Genomic DNA, 19605 nt, shown 5'->3' with positions numbered 1-19605 from the left:
GGGATCATGTGGAGGAAGGCAAAATTATATGAAATCATGGCAGAGGGATATATCAGTTGATTATAAATTCAAGTATACACTGCTGTGACATTATTTTGAGATTGACATTTGGAAAAATAAATAGTTGCACATGTGTTGCAATCGAAGATCTTCACAACACTAAGATGTAATGGCTATTTTCACAGCAATCGTATGAGGACATGCTAGGAAGTTTTTTCCTGTTCATTATCTCAAAGATAAAGCAAGCTTGTGCTTTGTGTGTTTGTATTTTTCAGCTTGTTGTGACATTGATCGCTGGCCTGCACCATCTCCAGGGAAAACGCTAAACCTACCTATTATGGGTGTTGTGATGAAGGTAAAGTTCACTACATTGAAATGTAACCTGATAATTTTGTGTATTCATTATTATTGGAAAGGAAAGTGTTTATTGTTGTAGAAAGAAAATCTGCTGTATACTTCAGTTATGAAGGATTACTGAATGTTTTATTGGATTTTGAAAAAACCATCCCAATTTGCACATATAAATTTGAAACACGCTTTTTGAAATATTTGTGTGTATTCTTTTTTTATCTTTGCTCATATTAATGCATACTATAAGCATTGTTTCCCGTGTCCATTCAATTGAGATTTATTCAACAAATGCCACTAATCTCACTTTACAAAGAACAGCATAATCAAGCTTATTTCATTAAAATTACCAAAAGTATTACAAAGACCATATTAAAATAGCATTGATTTATGTTTTTTTATTCTTAGTATAAAGGGCACAAGAATAAACAATGTTGTGTAGTCAGCCTGGTGACCGTAATAAAACCCTTTATTAGATGAAACCAGTTTCCAAGAAAATAAAACCAATGTTATAGGTAAAATAAAATACTGACATTTCATAAACGGTATAAGAGTATATGCAGGGTAAAACATACCTTAATAAAAACCTTAAGTCCCTTTTCAATAAATCTACAATTGTACTGAATTCATGCCTAACATGTTACCAAAACCTATGTGTTAAGCTTATTAGAATGAGAAAATTTGTTAACTTTTATTGTGTTTTTATTTATTGAGTTAAGCTCTTGCCATAGCCTAGGTAGTCCAATCACTGTTGCTAAAGCTTTAATGTGGGATCACCAAGCACATTTTCTGCCCCCCTGGGAAATTTAGCACATCCTCAATTTGATATACATACTGGGTAATTAATTGTTAAATTGTAACAAACCGGGCTGAAAAGACCCAAAGACTGGCACAAGCAAAAATAATCCCTCAATATTCTATACACAAAGTTCAGAAAGAATCTAGCAATTGGCAGAGCTTCCTGGCAAGGCCAATGTATAGGTCCTTAAAAAAAAGAAAAAAATTAAAACTACTTTTCTTTTTGTACCTATTATTTTGAAGACCCTATCCCCTAAATGTCAGCATCATGGGTTGCTGTCGGTATAACCACCTTATTGTAAATCTATAAAATCGGGGTAAACTTCCTTTTACCAACTGATCTTATGTTCCACTGAATGTCACGAGTCTGGTAGCTCTTAATTCTGTGAGTTTCTATTTTGGTACTAAAACTGACACTGAGGTAGTCAAAACAACCTGCTGCTTCTTTTCTCTCCTGTGCATATCAGAAAGTGTGTTTCACTAGCATTGATATCAAAGCCTTTTATCTTTTGTGATTTCACAAAATCTTACTCAGTATTCCCAAACCCACCAAGATTTGGGGATTAAGCATAGCGTTGTCTGCATAAAAAAGAATTGGAATCTTTGCATCATTTATAAGATTTGTGCATCGTTATTCAATGTGGAAATCTGTCCAGCATATTTATTGATGTAGAGACCGAGCAGCACTGGCACAAGTATGCAACTTTGTTGCACTCACTTATTAAACCCAACTTGTATGGTTAGCTCAGCACTTTGGACCCAACTAATATAGGCCTGGTTTCCTAAGCATAGTTACAACTTTTGCAAATCTGATGGTATGTTATAATCAGACAGCCATTTCCAAAGTGCACTTTTTTTGGAATGCTATTGACAACCGATTTGGGATTAACAAAGAAAATAAATAGCCAACCCTTTTGAATTATGGTATAATTCTGTAGTAATGAAAAGAACCTACTTGATTGATCAATTGTACTTTGCTCCCTTCTTATTCCACCTGCTAAGTGCCAAGTAGGGCATATTCTCTACTTTGCAGCTATCCAGGTGGTTTGATAATGTTTTTCAACATATTACATTCACAATCTATAAGGAAAATTGGACAGTAGTTTGCTGGGTTATCTTTACCTCCCTTTTTGGGCTGTGGAATAATCTCTGTGGACTTTGTCATTTAGAGACGGCATTAAACGGGATGGTGAGGAAAAATGTCCCAAACGTCTGGTACACTCTCAAATCAATTTGAGCCTAGGAAGACCCCTACTACCCGTGCATTTTGCATAGATATAACTATTTTCACCTTTGTCACAATAAAAGTAATCCAGGGTGGATTGTGAGAGGCATTAACCTATCTCAACATCCTCCACCAATTCTGCAAACTGCACTCATGTTACATCATAAATGTCACTAAGATAACCATACCAACAGTCTTCTGTGATATACATCTCTTAACTATTGTGATGTTTGTTACAATTCGTTGATATCATGTTAGAAATCACTAGTGTTTTTATTATCATTAACTGATATTAATTTCTCCCATCTGCCTACTAGGTAATGAAACTTTTCTTTTGAGTTAAGAGTTTTAGGATTCTTCGTACTCTAATTGTACCAATTCTGCAGTTCCCGTGCACTTTTTAGTGCGTCTAATAATTTGTTTTGCTGCTCTACATTGGTGGTAAAATCAAGCCTTATTTCAAATTTGCTGACGTGTCTGGAAATGACCTCCACTATTTCTGTAGACAGGTCAACATCCTGTTGACAAGTGTTATCAGTTGTGTCAAATACTTGTTCATGAGAGGGAAAAATACTGCTACATATTCTTGGAAGAACAGTTTCAAGATCCAAATGTCCACATGTAATCTCTCTCCTGTTGGTAGATGGTAAAATCAAAGTGCTTCTGTCCTCAGAGCTTCCAGGTCACCCGATTGCCAACATTATCAAATTATGATTTCGAATGGATTGTGTCCTCCCACGTATTCCTCATCTTTTGATAAATGCTGTCCAACTTCAGAATTTTCATTGTTGCAGAGGGCGCTGTGGGTCGATGGCGTCGACTTGATGTCCCTCGAAGGCCTCTGTTGAGGATGATGTAATTGGGGGCATATATAGCACACGCAGCGCCCGTTGGCTTCAGTTACGTTTTTCCGCAACAGCGATAGCTTCGAAGAAATACCGCGTGCTTCTTCTCATCTTGTGTTGTCTTTGTTAAAAACTTCGACATTGAGATGTCTTCATCATCGACACGGACGACTCCGAAGTCCAGTTTTAAAAAGTGTCGGGATTGCGGATCGAAAATGTCCCTGACTGATCCGCAATGAATCTGTTTGTGGTGCCTCGGAGCGGAGCATGACACCTCAAACTGCTCAAAGTGCCAGTCGATGACTGGAAAGGCCTCGAGGGAACGGAAAGGGAAGCTGAAGGTAGGCACTGTCCCTAAAAAAAATAACAAAATAAAAAATCCCCTACCCGATCTGTGAAACCTTCGATTGACGAGTCGAGAGGCGAGACTCCTCGGAAGAAGAAGGCCAAGTGGTCAAAATCAAGGAGTGGCTTACACCATTCTGCTTTGTCCTCTAAGAAGCCGAAGAGAAGGCAACATAGGTCGCCTTCGTCGACTTTGTTGTCGGACGCTTCCCCAGAAAGAGTTGCATGTCAAACAAATAAATCCACTCCAGCCGAGTGGAAGGCTTTCAGAGCTGAAATGCTTACGTTTTCGAAAAGCAAAATGCCATGCTCCTATCGGGCCTTCGGAAGAGGCTGGGAAGGAAAGGTATCGGCCTGAGACTCGTGTACCCTCGAGCCCGGGACAAAGGCCCGATCCACTTTGGGATCCTTTGAGGCCTCGATCCGATATTACATTGAAGGATCATTCGAACCGTAAACACAAGTAGAAGTCGTCGACACCAACAATGCCTTAGACGTCTGCCAAACCCTTGATGTCGACATTGACGACTTTGATGCCAGCTGCGCCATCCTTACCAGCTGTGCCGTTGACGCAGAGCGACCCACTGAAACCAATGGCGCCGATAAAGAAAACCTCAACGTCTACTACAGCGTTGAATCAAATTATGTCAAAACCCATGATTCTCAAAACCTATGTTCCTCTACCTAGGAAAGATTTTTTTGAAGTCTCTTTTTCAATTTATGAAGAGGAGCAGCCTGATGAAGAGACCCCATTTGGCCTACAATATGGTACACCTAATGTACCAGAGAGTTTCATTGCGGAACAGTCCAGGATCCAGGATGAGGGACCTTTATGATTATCTGAAGAATGCAAGTGGGGTGGATACCTTACTTGAACTAGAGTTTGGGAAACCAGAGACTGGGAAACATGCAGATGCAGCAGCTCATGTCAAAGGTGGTAGATTACATGGGTTGGAGTAGGCCTCCATTACCATATGAACAGGACAACCTTTTTGACATTCTAGACAAAGGACGACAGTCAGATCCCATCTTACCATTCCACATTGCCTTGCAGAAGAGGGGGGGGCAGAAACTGAGACACACCGTAGACCAATCCGGCAGTTAATAAAAACTTGACTACAAAGTACCGCCCTTCCAGTGTTGACCATCACTACCTGTCAAAACACCCCAGTCCAGAAAATCAGGTGGTGCAGGCAGCTACTGCAACATCAAAACAAGCGTTGTACCCTGCCATCCCTAGTGATAGGGATGACGAACGCGTAGATGGATGGGCAAGAAAGGTATTATCTGCAGGGACCATGGCACTAAAATCTGCCATTTCCACGTGTGCCCTCACAAGGTGTAACGCTCACCTGATTCCCACAGACGCTGTCCCGAACTGGACTGCTACCGTTTCTTCTATAGTTAGGCGCAGGGCCCGGAAGATGCTCTGGACGGGGCCTCCGAATTTGGATTGCCTGGCTTGTAGAGTAAGTTTTCTGCAGGTGGAAGAAAAGGGATTGATTACCAGCTGGGGTGAGTATGTGTTCCCACCAATCTCCCGTTTCTCACTCTTCTTGACCCCCAACTTGGTTTCTGCGAGCTCTCACCTTAGGTATTGTAAAGATGAGCTCTCCATCCTGCTTCAGGTGCAGGGGTGCGTAGGATCCAGTTACGTCACTGGATGGGAAATAGTTGCGGACACTGTGTCCTTTCGTCTCTCCTGCGGTAGCCGTAAGTATGAGTGTCTTTTCTCCACAGGAGCCGGGGCCCAGAAACCTAAAGCAGGTAAGTCTCTAGGTGAGTATTTGTTCTCCGTGCTTAGTTAGTGCTCACCCTGTATTCCTCTTATGCAGGTGCTGGGATGTAGCTGGCGTCGTGGCCGCGGTGGAGGAAGGTAAGTGAAAGAAAAGCGACTGCTTACTTCTAATGATTGTCTTTTTCTGTCTTTCAGGTGCCGAGATGCTGCCGGCGTCGTGGCCGCGGTGGAGATCGGCGAGGCCACGGATGGGTAAGGCAAGACGGCGCGGCTGCGAGCGTTTGAAAGCGCTGCTAATCTTATACCTTTCCTTTGCAGGATCGTCGGAGGTAGGATTGCTGAGGCCGGATTCCGGTAAGTATAATTTCTAATGCTCGCCTTCTCTTTTCTTGTCTGTTTGCAGGTGTTCCGGGTGCTGGCGGGCGTGTCGGGAGCCAGGATGCTGGAGCCGACTCGGTGGGCGTCCTGCTGCTGATGCAGAATAACGCGAAGCACGTGTATTCCATCGGGCGTGGTTTAAATAGCAGAGAAGTGCTTCCGCTGTGTGTTCTTCCACCGGCCCCACCCAGGTAAGAAAAGAGTTCCTGAATAGAGGAAATAGTTCCTCCCAGCCCTGATGGCTGGGGACTTCAGCCAGACTGGATTGTTCTGGGTAAGTATGCAGCATGGTCTGCCTCAGGTAAGTCCACCCAAGCATTATTAAACAGTTTATCAATATGAGCCTATGGCGCCGGGACTGAAGTCCTTTATGAGGCTGGCGCCAAAGGCGCCAGGACACGGTCCAAAGGGCCCCTGTAGGGGTCTGCTGGGTCCGGAGATGTGGAAGAAGGGTCTGCTTCCGGGGGCGCTGGGCCAGTCCTGGCTCTTCGGGAGTAGTGCTCATGACACAAGGTTTACGTTCACTCTATGGGACTGCATTTCCATGGCGGCAGAGCACTTTCCTGAAGGGGATGAAAGAGACGGCTTCTAAGCCATAGTTGGAGACGGCAAAGCGGCCATGTGCGAGTCTCTTCAGTCAGGTTTGGATTCTGCTGATGACATCAGCAGAGCCATGGCTACCAGCACTGTTATGCACAGGTTTGCGTGGGTTGCAGAAGTCTGGTTTTGCACCAGATGTGGAATGCAGATTCTTCAACATGCCTTTTGACGGGTCTCACCTTTTTGGCAACAAGGCTGACGAGAGTCTAGAGAAGTTGCAGACCTTGAAGGCGGCGGCCAAATATTTAGACGCAGCTATTAGGCAAACTCAGCCTTTTCGACCTAGTGGACAACCTTGGAGGGGTTGATCTTTTAGCTACTTCAACTCAGTTGGATGGGTGAGAGCAATGGCCAGTCAAAGGAGCCAAACAAAATGTCCTTGTGGTGGACGAGAAAGGGGTGCAAAGCCAACTCAAGCAGCAGCTTCCTTACCATCGGCTACTGCATCAACAGTCTCAAAACCTCTGAGGTCTTGAGTCACAGTTCACCAGTGGGGGGGGGGGTGGTAGACTGTCTCATTATCTAGAAGAATGGCGAGACATTACCTTGGATGCTTGTTCTCTGGAAATTATAGCCCACGGTAACTGCTTTCCGTCTATAATGAAATCTTGGAACAATCCACCGTGGAACCACTCTTTGAGGATTTTATATCCGCTTCTTGTGCAGGAGATTTTAACCCTGCTAGAGAAAGGCCCTATAGAACTAGTGCCTGTAGCAGAGAGGAACAAGGGATGGTATTCCCCTTATTTTCTAATGCCCAAAAAGGGTGGAGGACTGAGACCCATCTTGGACGTTAGATACTTGAACAAGTTCCTCAGGAAGGACAAGTTCAAGATGGTCACACTTTCTGAGATCCTTCAGGCCCTCCAGCTCCACGATTGGTTGGTGTCATTGGACCTTCAGGATACTTATTTTCATGTACCAATCCATCTCAAGCACAGAAAATACCAGAGGTTCGCAGTTGGCGGCTCGCACTTTCAATTTCGAGTTCTGCTATTCGGGCTAACCTCCGCCCGAGGGTTTTCACCAAACTGATGGTGGTGGTGGCAGCAAATCTCAGTCGAGGGGGGGGGAATTCACGTCTACCCCTACCTGGACGATTGGCTGATCAGGGCGCTGTGATGCCGGAAATGCATCTGAGGGACAGGGCCTCTGAATCCTTGTCCTTTTTCTGTTTTTACCGTGTGTTCTGTCATGTTTTCTGCCCAGGAGTCCATGAGGGACTCCTGGCAGTGCAGCTCTCTTTTGGTTTGGTGAACAGACCCATGGGATACCCTTATGGCACCCATGGGTAGGGGTACAACCCTGTGCCCCTAGTGTATGTTTTTGGGCACCTGTGGGTGGCCCACAGAGCAGGGTATGGGCTGGTGGCAGCTCCATGCTGAATTTGACAGGTGCTCTGGGTGTCCTCCATTTTGGGATACCCAGGCCCTGCCATTGGAATCAGTTGATTCCTGATAGGAAACAAGATGGCCCCTGTGGCCTCTTGCTTTCTATTGCCTGTTATCTTGTTTTTCCCAAAGTCCTGGGAAGCCCTGACTCTGTCCCTTCCCCCTGACTGGCTGTTGGGTGGAAGTTCCATATATGGTGTTGTTGTAAAGGCCCAGCTAGACTGACTGGAGCCTTCCCAGTGACTGTATGTTATGGGTACCTCCTGTGGGTGGGACCTGGGTGAATGGAGTGTGTGACCAATATACACTCCTTGTTGTGGTTGTCTGGTTTCTGGCATGAGAGACAAAGACTGAGACAGCCCTGCCCGAAACTGGCCTGAATGCAGTGTGTAGTGTTGAATGGCTGGGTACTTGTCCCAATCCACATTCCTTGTTGTGAGTGTCTGAAAGGGAGGAGTGTGGCCTGAATGCACTGTGTGCCTGATTGGCTGACTGACTGCATGAATGCCCTTCTGTGTGATTGGCTGCTGTGTGTGTGCCAGCAGTGTGGATGAGAGACAGAATAGTATATCTGGGGACCTCTCACCACTGGAAATTGTTCAGAAGCATTCAGAAGCTGAGTCTCCACTCAAGAGTAACTGGATTTGCTGATCCTCGACGTCCAGCTGGAAGAAGAAGACTTGCTGTGGCATTTGCTTCGACGGAACTGAAGGTTGTCGAAATCGTCGAGGACTGACCCGAGAGAGGACCTGGTAAGGCGCCCTCTTCCCGTGCTCCGAGGGACCATCGAGCACCGCTGAATCTTCGCCGAAGCGCCCTGGAAGTCAGACCCTCGAAAGGCTGCCGACCCGAGACGGGACCGCCGAGGAGATCGAAGTGAAGCACCCGGACCTCGACGCTGTCGAAGTCCATTGCCGTCGACCAGGGTTCGCAGGTCTGTGTAACCGCTGGAGGCCCGTCGAAGTTGTGTTGCCCAGCCGTGGGAACCACTTGACGCCGTGCCGCCGACGACCGGAGCCGTCCGCTCCTTGCCTAAGAACATTTGACTCGAAGGACTCCCTCGTCCGCACCGTCGACCGCTTTTGCCCTGCCGGAGAAAGTCGAGGACGACCAACGCGCCGAGGAGAATCCGCCGGTGGGTTTCCCGCCACCTCACGATCCCAAAGACTCGAGCGACTCGACGCCCTTGCTGGGCTCCCGTCTCTACAATCTTTGCGGTCCAGAACTATTGTCATCGAGGTGCCCCGCACACCTCCGCCGTGCAGGACGCCGACGCCCCGACGCCGACGAGCACCGCTCGGACGAAGCTGCCGCCTCTTCGACATCGTTCTACCTCGTTCGTCGACGGACGTTCGACGCCCCGTGCCTCCCGCTTGAAAGGGAAGGCATTCAAGAAGGGCCGTCGATTCCCCGTCGCCGAACCCCGAGGTCTTCGACGTTTCTCTACGCCTCTCGACGATCCGTGACTCCTGCTTAAAAGGGGGTCATTCAAGAAGGATCTGTCGACGCCTCTTCGAAGAACTCGACTCCACCAGGTACATTGGGGGGGTAAAAACATTATAGGAGAGAAATAGACTATTGAACAATATACGGACTGGGCTGGTGTTATATCTCTTTATTTTACAGGTTGCCCAGGTGGGGGGATCTCCACACAGAACTGTGTCCAGTGGTAGGGGCCAGTATTCTGCCTATTGTTTCAACCATCTTTTATCTCTCCTCTCTCTATTGCTGGTTTCCTTCTTATTGATCTGTGTGCCATTTTAACAGTATTGTGAATGCACTTTAATGAGGTCTAATATTAGTGGTACCACTTTAGAATTGTAGATATTTATCATTATTGGTTTTCCTGAGCACAAAGTGCATTGTTGTGATAAGTGTACATAACCCTTGAATATTAATTATATAAAGACTGTGTTTTCAGTAATACAGTGTGTGGACATTCCTTTGAGGGGGGCTTGGGGATACACTGTACTTAAGAACCAGCCTGCATCACCTCCTGAGAAGCTAGGCCTTGATTGCTCGTCCATCGCTACCGTAATCGAGAATCTTGGCTGGGGTCTTCTGTGCCTCTCCTCTACCATATAGAGAGCGGAAGTACAGACCCCCCCACCGGTCTTGACAAGCTGGTGGCAGCGGTGGGATGCTTATGGTTTTAAGACTCAGTGTATAACCGTGCCACTTACAAAATATCCGCACTTTATTAGATTAAGGTTTGGGTGTGTACCAAATAACTGCATTACAGGCAATGGAGCCCATTGCAAATGGTAAATTGACTCGGATGAGCTTAGAGGCTCTCCAGAGTGCTTGTGAAGCCAGGGAGTTGGACTTTGTGGATAAGTCTAGGGCTGAGCTGATAGCTGCCCTGGTGGACTACCAGACTGATGGTGAAACCCTTGATGAAGGGGGGGATGCAACCAGTGAGGACTCTGCCCCTGGGGTTGTCGCTGAATCTGTTTCTGGGAATGCCACCATTCCTGCTGCCTCTGTTCCAAACCCCAGCAATTCCATGGAACTTGAGTTATTAAGGATGAAATTGGCCTTTGAATATCGCAAGTTGGAAATAGAAGCTGAGCTTAAGAAAGAGGAGCTGGCACAGCAAGTGGAACTCAAGAATAGGGATCTTGCGCTCAAAGACAAGGACACTGAATGTCAGAGAATCCAGCTAGAGAGAGCTAGAGTGGAGACTTCAGCTAGACCAATTGAGAGTGGCAGGTCCCCAGCCACCAAGTTTATGAAAGATTTGGTTGGTGTGTTTGTGGAGGGTTCAGATATCCTCCAATGGATTGAAGCGTTTGAAATGGCTTGTGCAATTCATGATGTAGATAAAAGAGATTGGGCTAAGTGTTTGTTAAGCAGAGTGCCTCAAACTGGATATGACTGTATTCTGAAGCTGAGTGTGGAAGAAAGGGGTCAGTATGAGTGTATGAAGTCTGCTTTGATTGCCAAGTTTGGCAAGACACCTGCCCAATACCTTAAAAGGTTCAGGGAATTTAAGAAAAGAGAGAATGTGTCTTGGGTTGACTGGGTGAGTACTGCGCACATGAACATGATGGGGTGGATTGATGGATACAAGGTGAAAACTTTTGTTGAGTTGTCCCACCTCTTGTTTTTTGAGCATTTTTCTGAAGCCTGTTCACCGGAGCTGCGTCAGTATGTGGCTGACCAGAACATTTTGGACCCCTTTAAGCTGGCTAGGTTGGCTGACAAGTGGGTCTCCCACCGGGTGTCCCCTAAGGACTCCAGTGGGAAGGACAAGGACAAAGAAAAGGGGGCCTCTCAGAAAGCTGAGGAGTCCCAAAAGCAGTCACAGTCGGGTAAACCAAAACCTTCCTCTCCTAAGACCCAAAAATCTAGTGGGGATAAGTCCTCTGTGGGTGGGAATAAGAGTAGTGGTCCACCTGCTGCAAAGCAGGCTCCCAGTGGTTCCAGTACCGTACCCCGCACTCCTGGCACTTGTTGGGATTGTGGGGCTCTGGATCACAAAAGGGGTGACCCCAAGTGTAAAGGTAAGGCACTTGGAGTACAGGCTGTCAGCCTGACCTACCCTTACCCCGTGTCTGAGGTGGAGGCCACTGTCCTCCCCTCCTCTACAGGAATCACATTTGGTGCTCCAGTAGAGATTTCCTTAGTGTCCCTTGGGGCCTGGGACCAGTACGCAGAAGTACTGGCGACTATCCCACAGAACACCCGTAGATTTTTGAGAAGTGTCCTCTTGAATGGCCAGCCTTCTACTGGTTTGAGAGACACTGGGGCAAGCATGACAGTGGTGGACAGGACCCTGCTCAAGCCAGAGGACTATGAAGGTGCTCCTCTGCAAACCACCAGGTTAGCTGGTGGGCCTCCCAAATTATCGCCTGTAGCCCTAGTCACACTCATGATTGGAGACAAGACAGCAAGGCTTCCTGTCCTGGTTCAGGACAATGTCCCTGCTAACATTCTGTTAGGAAATGATCTAGTAGAGTTGGGGTTGATCTCGGATGGTCTTCCCATGACTGCTGCTGCAGTCACTAGGTCACAGGTGACACCGGGTCTGGCTGTGAGTCAGGTATCCGAGCCAAAGGCGAGGCCTAAGGCAAGAAGAAGGAAGACCAAGAAGGCCACCTCTGTGGAGGGAACACCTTCTCTTCCTGCTGTTCCGACAGCACCCAATGGGATCCATGCTCCGGACGGGCTGGGTCCAGCGGAAAACCCAAACTCAACTCCTGTGGGAGAAGAGACAGAAGACTCTCCTGTGGGAGAGGTTCTCAACCCGGAGGATCATCCCGACCTTCAATGCTTGTTAGCTGAAGGGGGACCCTCCCGGGCAGACTTCTGTAAGGGACAGAGAGAGTGCCACTCTCTCGAGGGCCTGAGGAAACAGGCCCTGTCCCAGGCACAAGGTGAAGTGCCTAGGACATTCAAGATTTATTGGGAGGGTGAGCTCCTTGTTAGTGAGCCCACTAAGCCCGAACCTGGTGCCCGCAAGAGGTTGGTGGTACCCCAGGTTTACAGGCCCTTCCTACTGCAGTTGGCGCATGAGGTGCCCTTGGCTGGTCATCTTGGGACCAAGAAGACTAAGCAGAGGCTCTCTGCCCATTTCTACTGGCCACGGATGGGAGTAGAGGTGGAGTCCCACTGCAGGACCTGCCCAACTTGTCAGTTGTCTGGCAAGACTGGAGGCAGGGTCATTGCCCCACTGCAGCCATTACCAGTGGTTGGCACACCATTTGAGAGGGTGGGCATCGACATCGTCGGTCCCCTTGACCCTCCCACTTCAGGTGGACATCGGTTCATCCTGGTCTTGGTAGATCATGCCACCAGGTACCCTGAGGCAATACCCCTTCGGACTGTTACTGCCAAGGTGGTTGCCAGGGCTCTCCTGGGCATTTTCACCCGTGTTGGATTCCCCAAGGAGGTTGTCTCTGACCGAGGATCCAACTTCATGTCTAGTTACATGAAAACCATGTGGAAAGAGTGCGGGGTAACCTACAAGTTCTCCACCTCTTACCACCCCCAGACCAATGGTCTGGTTGAGAGATTTAACAAAACTCTCAAGGGCATGCTAGGTGCTTTGGAAGAGCCCCTAAGGAGGAAATGGGATCTCCTCCTGCCATGCCTGCTGTTTGCTTACAGAGAGGTACCTCAAGAGGGTGTTGGTTTCAGCCCCTTTGAGTTACTCTTTGGACATCCCGTGAGGGGGCCCCTCGCCTTGATCCGAGAAGGCTTGGAAGCCACCCCTCCAGGTCCCGCCAAGCAAGTGGGGGACTATGTGTTAGGCCTCAGGCGGAGGATGACACAAATGATGGGTCAGGCAACAGCAAATCTCAAGGCCAGCCAGGAATTGAATAAGTACTGGCATGACCTGAAAGCTTCGCAAGTGGATTGGACTCCGGGACAGGAAATCCTTGTGATGGAGCCTACCAAGCCTAGAGCTTTGGCAGACAAGTGGACTGGACCCTTCAGGATCATCTCCAAGATGGGCGAAGTCAATTATCTGGTGGACATGGGAGCCTCTGGGGTAGCCCCCCAGGTATTCCATGTCAACAGGCTCAAGCCTTTCCACAGGCGAGCAGAGGTCTCATGTCTCTTGCTAGCTTCAGGGCAAGAAGAGGATGAGAGTGAGCCCCTTCCTGATTTGCTGCATAGCAACCCTCAGGATGGCTCAGTGGAGGGAGTACAACTCTCTCCCGATTTGACAACAGAGCAGCAGAGGGCCTGCCGGGCTTTGCTCCAGCAGTATGCCCCTCTGTTTTCACTGACACCGGGCCTTACACCGTGGTGTAAGCACGAAATTGACACTGGTGACAGTGTGCCTGTCAAAAGCAGGAGCTATCGTATGTCAGATACCGTCAAAAACCACATCCAGGCTGAGGTCGCCAAGATGTTGGATCTGGGTGTTATTGAACCCTCCACCAGTCCCTGGTCCAGTCCAGTGGTCCTTGTCCCCAAGGCAAGTTCCCCGGCGGGTACCAAGGATTGGAGGTTCTGTGTGGACTACCGAGGAGTCAATGCCGTCACCAAAACTGACGCGCACCCATTGCCCAGGGCTGATGAGCTCGTGGACACTATAGGTGCTGCCAAATTTGTGAGCACCTTTGACCTTACCTCAGGCTATTGGCAAATAGCTCTGACGGACCATGCCAAGGAAAAGACGGCATTCTCCACACCTGAGGGACTCTACCAGTTTAGGGTCATGCCCTTTGGGTTGAAGAATGCCCCTGCCACCTTCCAGAGATTGGTCAACCATGCGCTCAGTGGGCTGGAAGCCTTTTGTGTGGCTTACTTAGACGACATTGCCGTCTACAGTTCCACCTGGGAAGAGCATTTGACACATCTGGATAAGGTGTTGCAGGCCTTGAAAAGGGCTAACCTCACTATCAAGGCCACCAAGTGCCAGATAGCTCAGGGGAAAGTTACCTATCTTGGTCATGAGGTAGGAGGGGGTCAAATCCAACCTCTCTCCAGTAAAGTACAGGACGTACAGAACTGGGAGACTCCCACTACTCAAACCCAGGTGAGAGCCTTTTTGGGCCTCACTGGGTACTATCGCAATTTCATGGCAGACTATGGAACCATAGCTGCACCCCTGACAGCTCTAACTTCACCCAAACAGCCTAGGAAGGTTAATTGGACTGAAGACTGTCAGAGGGCCTTTGATGGCTTGAAAGAAAGTCTGTGTAGGGCACCTGTGTTGAGTGCGCCTGACTACAGCCGACCCTTTATCGTCCAGACGGATGCCTGCGACACCGGAATTGGAGCTGTCTTGTCCCAGTTAGATGACAAAGGGAGAGAACATCCTATCATATTCATCAGTAGACAACTCAAGGGTAGAGAACTTAGGTGGGCTACTGTTGAAAAGGAATGTTTTAGTATAGTTTGGAGCCTTAGGCGTTTTAGGCCCTACCTTACGGGGTCCACCTTCAAGGTCCAAACAGATCATAAGCCCCTGAAGTGGCTTATGCAGATGAAGGGTGAGAATCCGAAATTGCTCAGGTGGTCGATTAGCCTACAAGGGCTAGACTTCACCATAGAGCACAGACCAGGGAAGAGTCACGATAATGCAGATGGCCTTTCCAGAAGGTATGTTGACCGTCTGGATGAGGGTGTCTATCCCGTGGGAGATTAGGCACCCTCCACCTCAGTCTGGGGGGGGCGACTGTGATGCCGGAAATGCATCTGAGGGACAGGGCCTCTGAATCCTTGTCCTTTTTCTGTTTTTACCGTGTGTTCTGTCATGTTTTCTGCCCAGGAGTCCATGAGGGACTCCTGGCAGTGCAGCTCTCTTTTGGTTTGGTGAACAGACCCATGGGATACCCTTATGGCACCCATGGGTAGGGGTACAACCCTGTGCCCCTAGTGTATGTTTTTGGGCACCTGTGGGTGGCCCACAGAGCAGGGTATGGGCTGGTGGCAGCTCCATGCTGAATTTGACAGGTGCTCTGGGTGTCCTCCATTTTGGGATACCCAGGCCCTGCCATTGGAATCAGTTGATTCCTGATAGGAAACAAGATGGCCCCTGTGGCCTCTTGCTTTCTATTGCCTGTTATCTTGTTTTTCCCAAAGTCCTGGGAAGCCCTGACTCTGTCCCTTCCCCCTGACTGGCTGTTGGGTGGAAGTTCCATATATGGTGTTGTTGTAAAGGCCCAGCTAGACTGACTGGAGCCTTCCCAGTGACTGTATGTTATGGGTACCTCCTGTGGGTGGGACCTGGGTGAATGGAGTGTGTGACCAATATACACTCCTTGTTGTGGTTGTCTGGTTTCTGGCATGAGAGACAAAGACTGAGACAGCCCTGCCCGAAACTGGCCTGAATGCAGTGTGTAGTGTTGAATGGCTGGGTACTTGTCCCAATCCACATTCCTTGTTGTGAGTGTCTGAAAGGGAGGAGTGTGGCCTGAATGCACTGTGTGCCTGATTGGCTGACTGACTGCATGAATGCCCTTCTGTGTGATTGGCTGCTGTGTGTGTGCCAGCAGTGTGGATGAGAGACAGAATAGTATATCTGGGGACCTCTCACCACTGGAAATTGTTCAGAAGCATTCAGAAGCTGAGTCTCCACTCAAGAGTAACTGGATTTGCTGATCCTCGACGTCCAGCTGGAAGAAGAAGACTTGCTGTGGCATTTGCTTCGACGGAACTGAAGGTTGTCGAAATCGTCGAGGACTGACCCGAGAGAGGACCTGGTAAGGCGCCCTCTTCCCGTGCTCCGAGGGACCATCGAGCACCGCTGAATCTTCGCCGAAGCGCCCTGGAAGTCAGACCCTCGAAAGGCTGCCGACCCGAGACGGGACCGCCGAGGAGATCGAAGTGAAGCACCCGGACCTCGACGCTGTCGAAGTCCATTGCCGTCGACCAGGGTTCGCAGGTCTGTGTAACCGCTGGAGGCCCGTCGAAGTTGTGTTGCCCAGCCGTGGGAACCACTTGACGCCGTGCCGCCGACGACCGGAGCCGTCCGCTCCTTGCCTAAGAACATTTGACTCGAAGGACTCCCTCGTCCGCACCGTCGACCGCTTTTGCCCTGCCGGAGAAAGTCGAGGACGACCAACGCGCCGAGGAGAATCCGCCGGTGGGTTTCCCGCCACCTCACGATCCCAAAGACTCGAGCGACTCGACGCCCTTGCTGGGCTCCCGTCTCTACAATCTTTGCGGTCCAGAACTATTGTCATCGAGGTGCCCCGCACACCTCCGCCGTGCAGGACGCCGACGCCCCGACGCCGACGAGCACCGCTCGGACGAAGCTGCCGCCTCTTCGACATCGTTCTACCTCGTTCGTCGACGGACGTTCGACGCCCCGTGCCTCCCGCTTGAAAGGGAAGGCATTCAAGAAGGGCCGTCGATTCCCCGTCGCCGAACCCCGAGGTCTTCGACGTTTCTCTACGCCTCTCGACGATCCGTGACTCCTGCTTAAAAGGGGGTCATTCAAGAAGGATCTGTCGACGCCTCTTCGAAGAACTCGACTCCACCAGGTACATTGGGGGGGTAAAAACATTATAGGAGAGAAATAGACTATTGAACAATATACGGACTGGGCTGGTGTTATATCTCTTTATTTTACAGGTTGCCCAGGTGGGGGGATCTCCACACAGAACTGTGTCCAGTGGTAGGGGCCAGTATTCTGCCTATTGTTTCAACCATCTTTTATCTCTCCTCTCTCTATTGCTGGTTTCCTTCTTATTGATCTGTGTGCCATTTTAACAGTATTGTGAATGCACTTTAATGAGGTCTAATATTAGTGGTACCACTTTAGAATTGTAGATATTTATCATTATTGGTTTTCCTGAGCACAAAGTGCATTGTTGTGATAAGTGTACATAACCCTTGAATATTAATTATATAAAGACTGTGTTTTCAGTAATACAGTGTGTGGACATTCCTTTGAGGGGGGCTTGGGGATACACTGTACTTAAGAACCAGCCTGCATCACCTCCTGAGAAGCTAGGCCTTGATTGCTCGTCCATCGCTACCGTAATCGAGAATCTTGGCTGGGGTCTTCTGTGCCTCTCCTCTACCATATAGAGAGCGGAAGTACAGACCCCCCCACCGGTCTTGACAGGCGCGTTCTCCCGAACAAGCCCAGGCTCATCTCAATATCACCTGCCACACTCTCCACAGACTGAGCTTCTCACTCAATTACAAGAAGTCCCATATGACACCATCTGAAAATCTCCAGTTCATCGGAGCTGTACTGAATACTTCCTTGTGAAAGCGCTCGCCACTCGAGGTGAGGGCTCAAGACATTCTGCAGATGGTTACCAAGTTTCAGAATGCCCAGTCTACCGGCCTTTGATGTTTTGAGGTTGCTCGTGTTCATGGCAACCTGCATTTTCCTGGTGTCAGAGGCCCGCCTCAGAATGATATCCCTTCAATGGGCTCTAAGAACTCAATGGTCCCAATTCTCAGGCAGGATGGCAGACCTCCTCCAGGTTCCAAGCAGAATAGCACAGGACCTTCTGTCGTGAGCCTGTGAGGACAACATTCTGAAGGGAGAAACTTTTTGGCAACTATGGCCGGAGAGAACAGTAGTGAAGGACGCCTCACTCATGGGGTGGGGATCCCACACCAATGATCTGACAACCAACGGTCGTTGGTCTCCATTGTAATCAAAACTAAATGTCATTCTTTTTGAGTTGAGGACAATCAGATTAGCGCTGAAGGTTTTTCTACCCTCTTTACGGGGAATGAATGTCCTGATAATGACAGACAACACAGTGGCAATGTAATACCTCAACAAGAGAGGAAGCGTAGGGTCTCTAACATTGTGCAAAGAGGCAATGTAGTTCTGGTACTGGGCCATTCAAGAAGGAATCTCCCTATTGGCAGCTCACCTAGCCGGAGAGGAGGTTACGGATGCTCTGAGCAGGCAGTGTGGACGAGTGGAAACTAGCTCATGAAGTTTTTCAAGAGATTTTCACCCTTGGGCAACCCCTCAAGTGTTTCTGATCATGACCAGTGTCAACTGGAAGTGCAAGCTATTCTGCTCCAGGGAATTTCCCCCCAAGAGGAGTTCTAGGAGACACGTTTGTGGTGGACCTGGGAGTTTCCACTTCTGGATGTGTTCCTTGCAGCCCCTGTCATTCCTCACATGATCAGGAGGTTAAAAAAGTTCAGGAAATACATGATCTTAATTGTCCTGGATTGGGCCAGGAGAACATGGTACCTGGACCTTCTGGACAAGTTCATCTGCCCTCCAATACATTTTCCACAGACAGAGGACCACCTCTTGCGAGAGGAAGGCCAGGTTCTCCATCCAGAGGTCAAAACACTCAGCCTTCACGGATGTTTTTTGAGAGGTTGAGGTACAAGGATTGGGACCTTCTGGAAGACGTAATGGAGATTCTGCTTTCGGTCAGAAGGCCAGCAACACAATACTTATACCACTGTCATTGGAACAGGTTCAACAGCTGGTATAAGGATAGGAATGATGATTAATTTCAGTGTGATACACCCACAGTGTTATCTTTTCTACTTCACTTAGCAAATCTGTGGCTCCAGATCACAACAATAAAAGGTTATCTGGCTGCGCTTACTATTGTCAAGCGCTCAGAGGAAACCTCATACTGTTTTGCAGGATGCCAAGAGGTCGAGCAGCCTCAATAACCTCATGCTGTTTTGCAGGATGCCAAGAGGTCGAGCAACCTCAATAAATATAAGGCCAGAAGGCGCTGGGCACACTGAAATTTGGTGACCACCTGCAGAATGTGATGAAGCCTGAGTCATCGTGGACTGCTCTGATGAATTGTAGTCTTTGAGATGTCATCTTGTTTGACTGTAATTGAGCGAGAGGCCCACTTTGTCATGCTGAGATGATCCAGGGTCTGTTCGGGAGAATGAGCCCTGATCAGTCAATCGCCCAGGTAGGGGGTAGACGTGAATTTCCCCCTCTCCTGAGATTCGCTGCCACCACTGCCATCAACTTGGTGAAAACCCTTGTGGTGGAGGTCAACCCAAATGGCAGAAATCGTAACTGAAAATGAGAACCGCCAACTGCGAACTTCAGGTACTTTCTGTGCTTGTGATAGATAGGCAAATGAAAGTAAGCATCCTGAAGGTCCAATGATACCATCCTGTCTTAAAGTTGGAGGGCCTGAAGGATCTGAGAAAGGGTAACTATCTTGAACTTGTCCTTAAATCCAAGATTGATCTCAATCCTCCGTCCTTTTTGGGGATTCGAAAATACGGGGAGTACCAACCCTTGTTCCTCTCTACTGCAGGTACTGGTTCTATTGCACCTTTCTCTAGCAGGATCAACATTTCCTGCATAAGGAGCGGATCTGGAATTTTCAATGAGCTGTTCCCCAGTATATGATCCTGGGACCTTTTTTAGAAAAGGAAGGCAGTAACTCTGGGCAATTGTTTCCAGTGCCAAGCATATGAAGTAATGTCTCTCCACTCTTTCAGATGCTGTGAGAGCCTGCCTCCCACTGGGGTCTTGTGGATTAAGGCCGCAGAGGTTTTGGG

General features: G+C 48.7%; 1 protein-coding gene across 2 annotated transcripts in view; it reads left to right on the top strand.

Annotated features, from left to right (window-relative positions):
- DENND6A (DENN domain containing 6A) overlaps positions 1–19605 on the top strand; it is a 1713534-nt gene that overhangs the window by 868791 nt on the left and 825138 nt on the right. For both annotated transcript variants that reach the window (XM_069643682.1, XM_069643681.1), the window contains exon 7: positions 276–355. In XM_069643682.1, the coding sequence (XP_069499783.1) occupies positions 276–355 (80 nt within the window). The remainder of the gene's footprint in view (positions 1–275; positions 356–19605) is intronic.

This window comes from Ambystoma mexicanum, chromosome 2p (assembly GCF_040938575.1).
Source record: "Ambystoma mexicanum isolate Mex_15411 chromosome 2p, UKY_AmexF1_1, whole genome shotgun sequence".
Taxonomy (NCBI): Eukaryota; Metazoa; Chordata; class Amphibia; order Caudata; family Ambystomatidae; genus Ambystoma; species Ambystoma mexicanum.
Note: the sequence above shows the minus strand (reverse complement) of the source record. Positions and strands in the feature narration are given on the sequence as shown.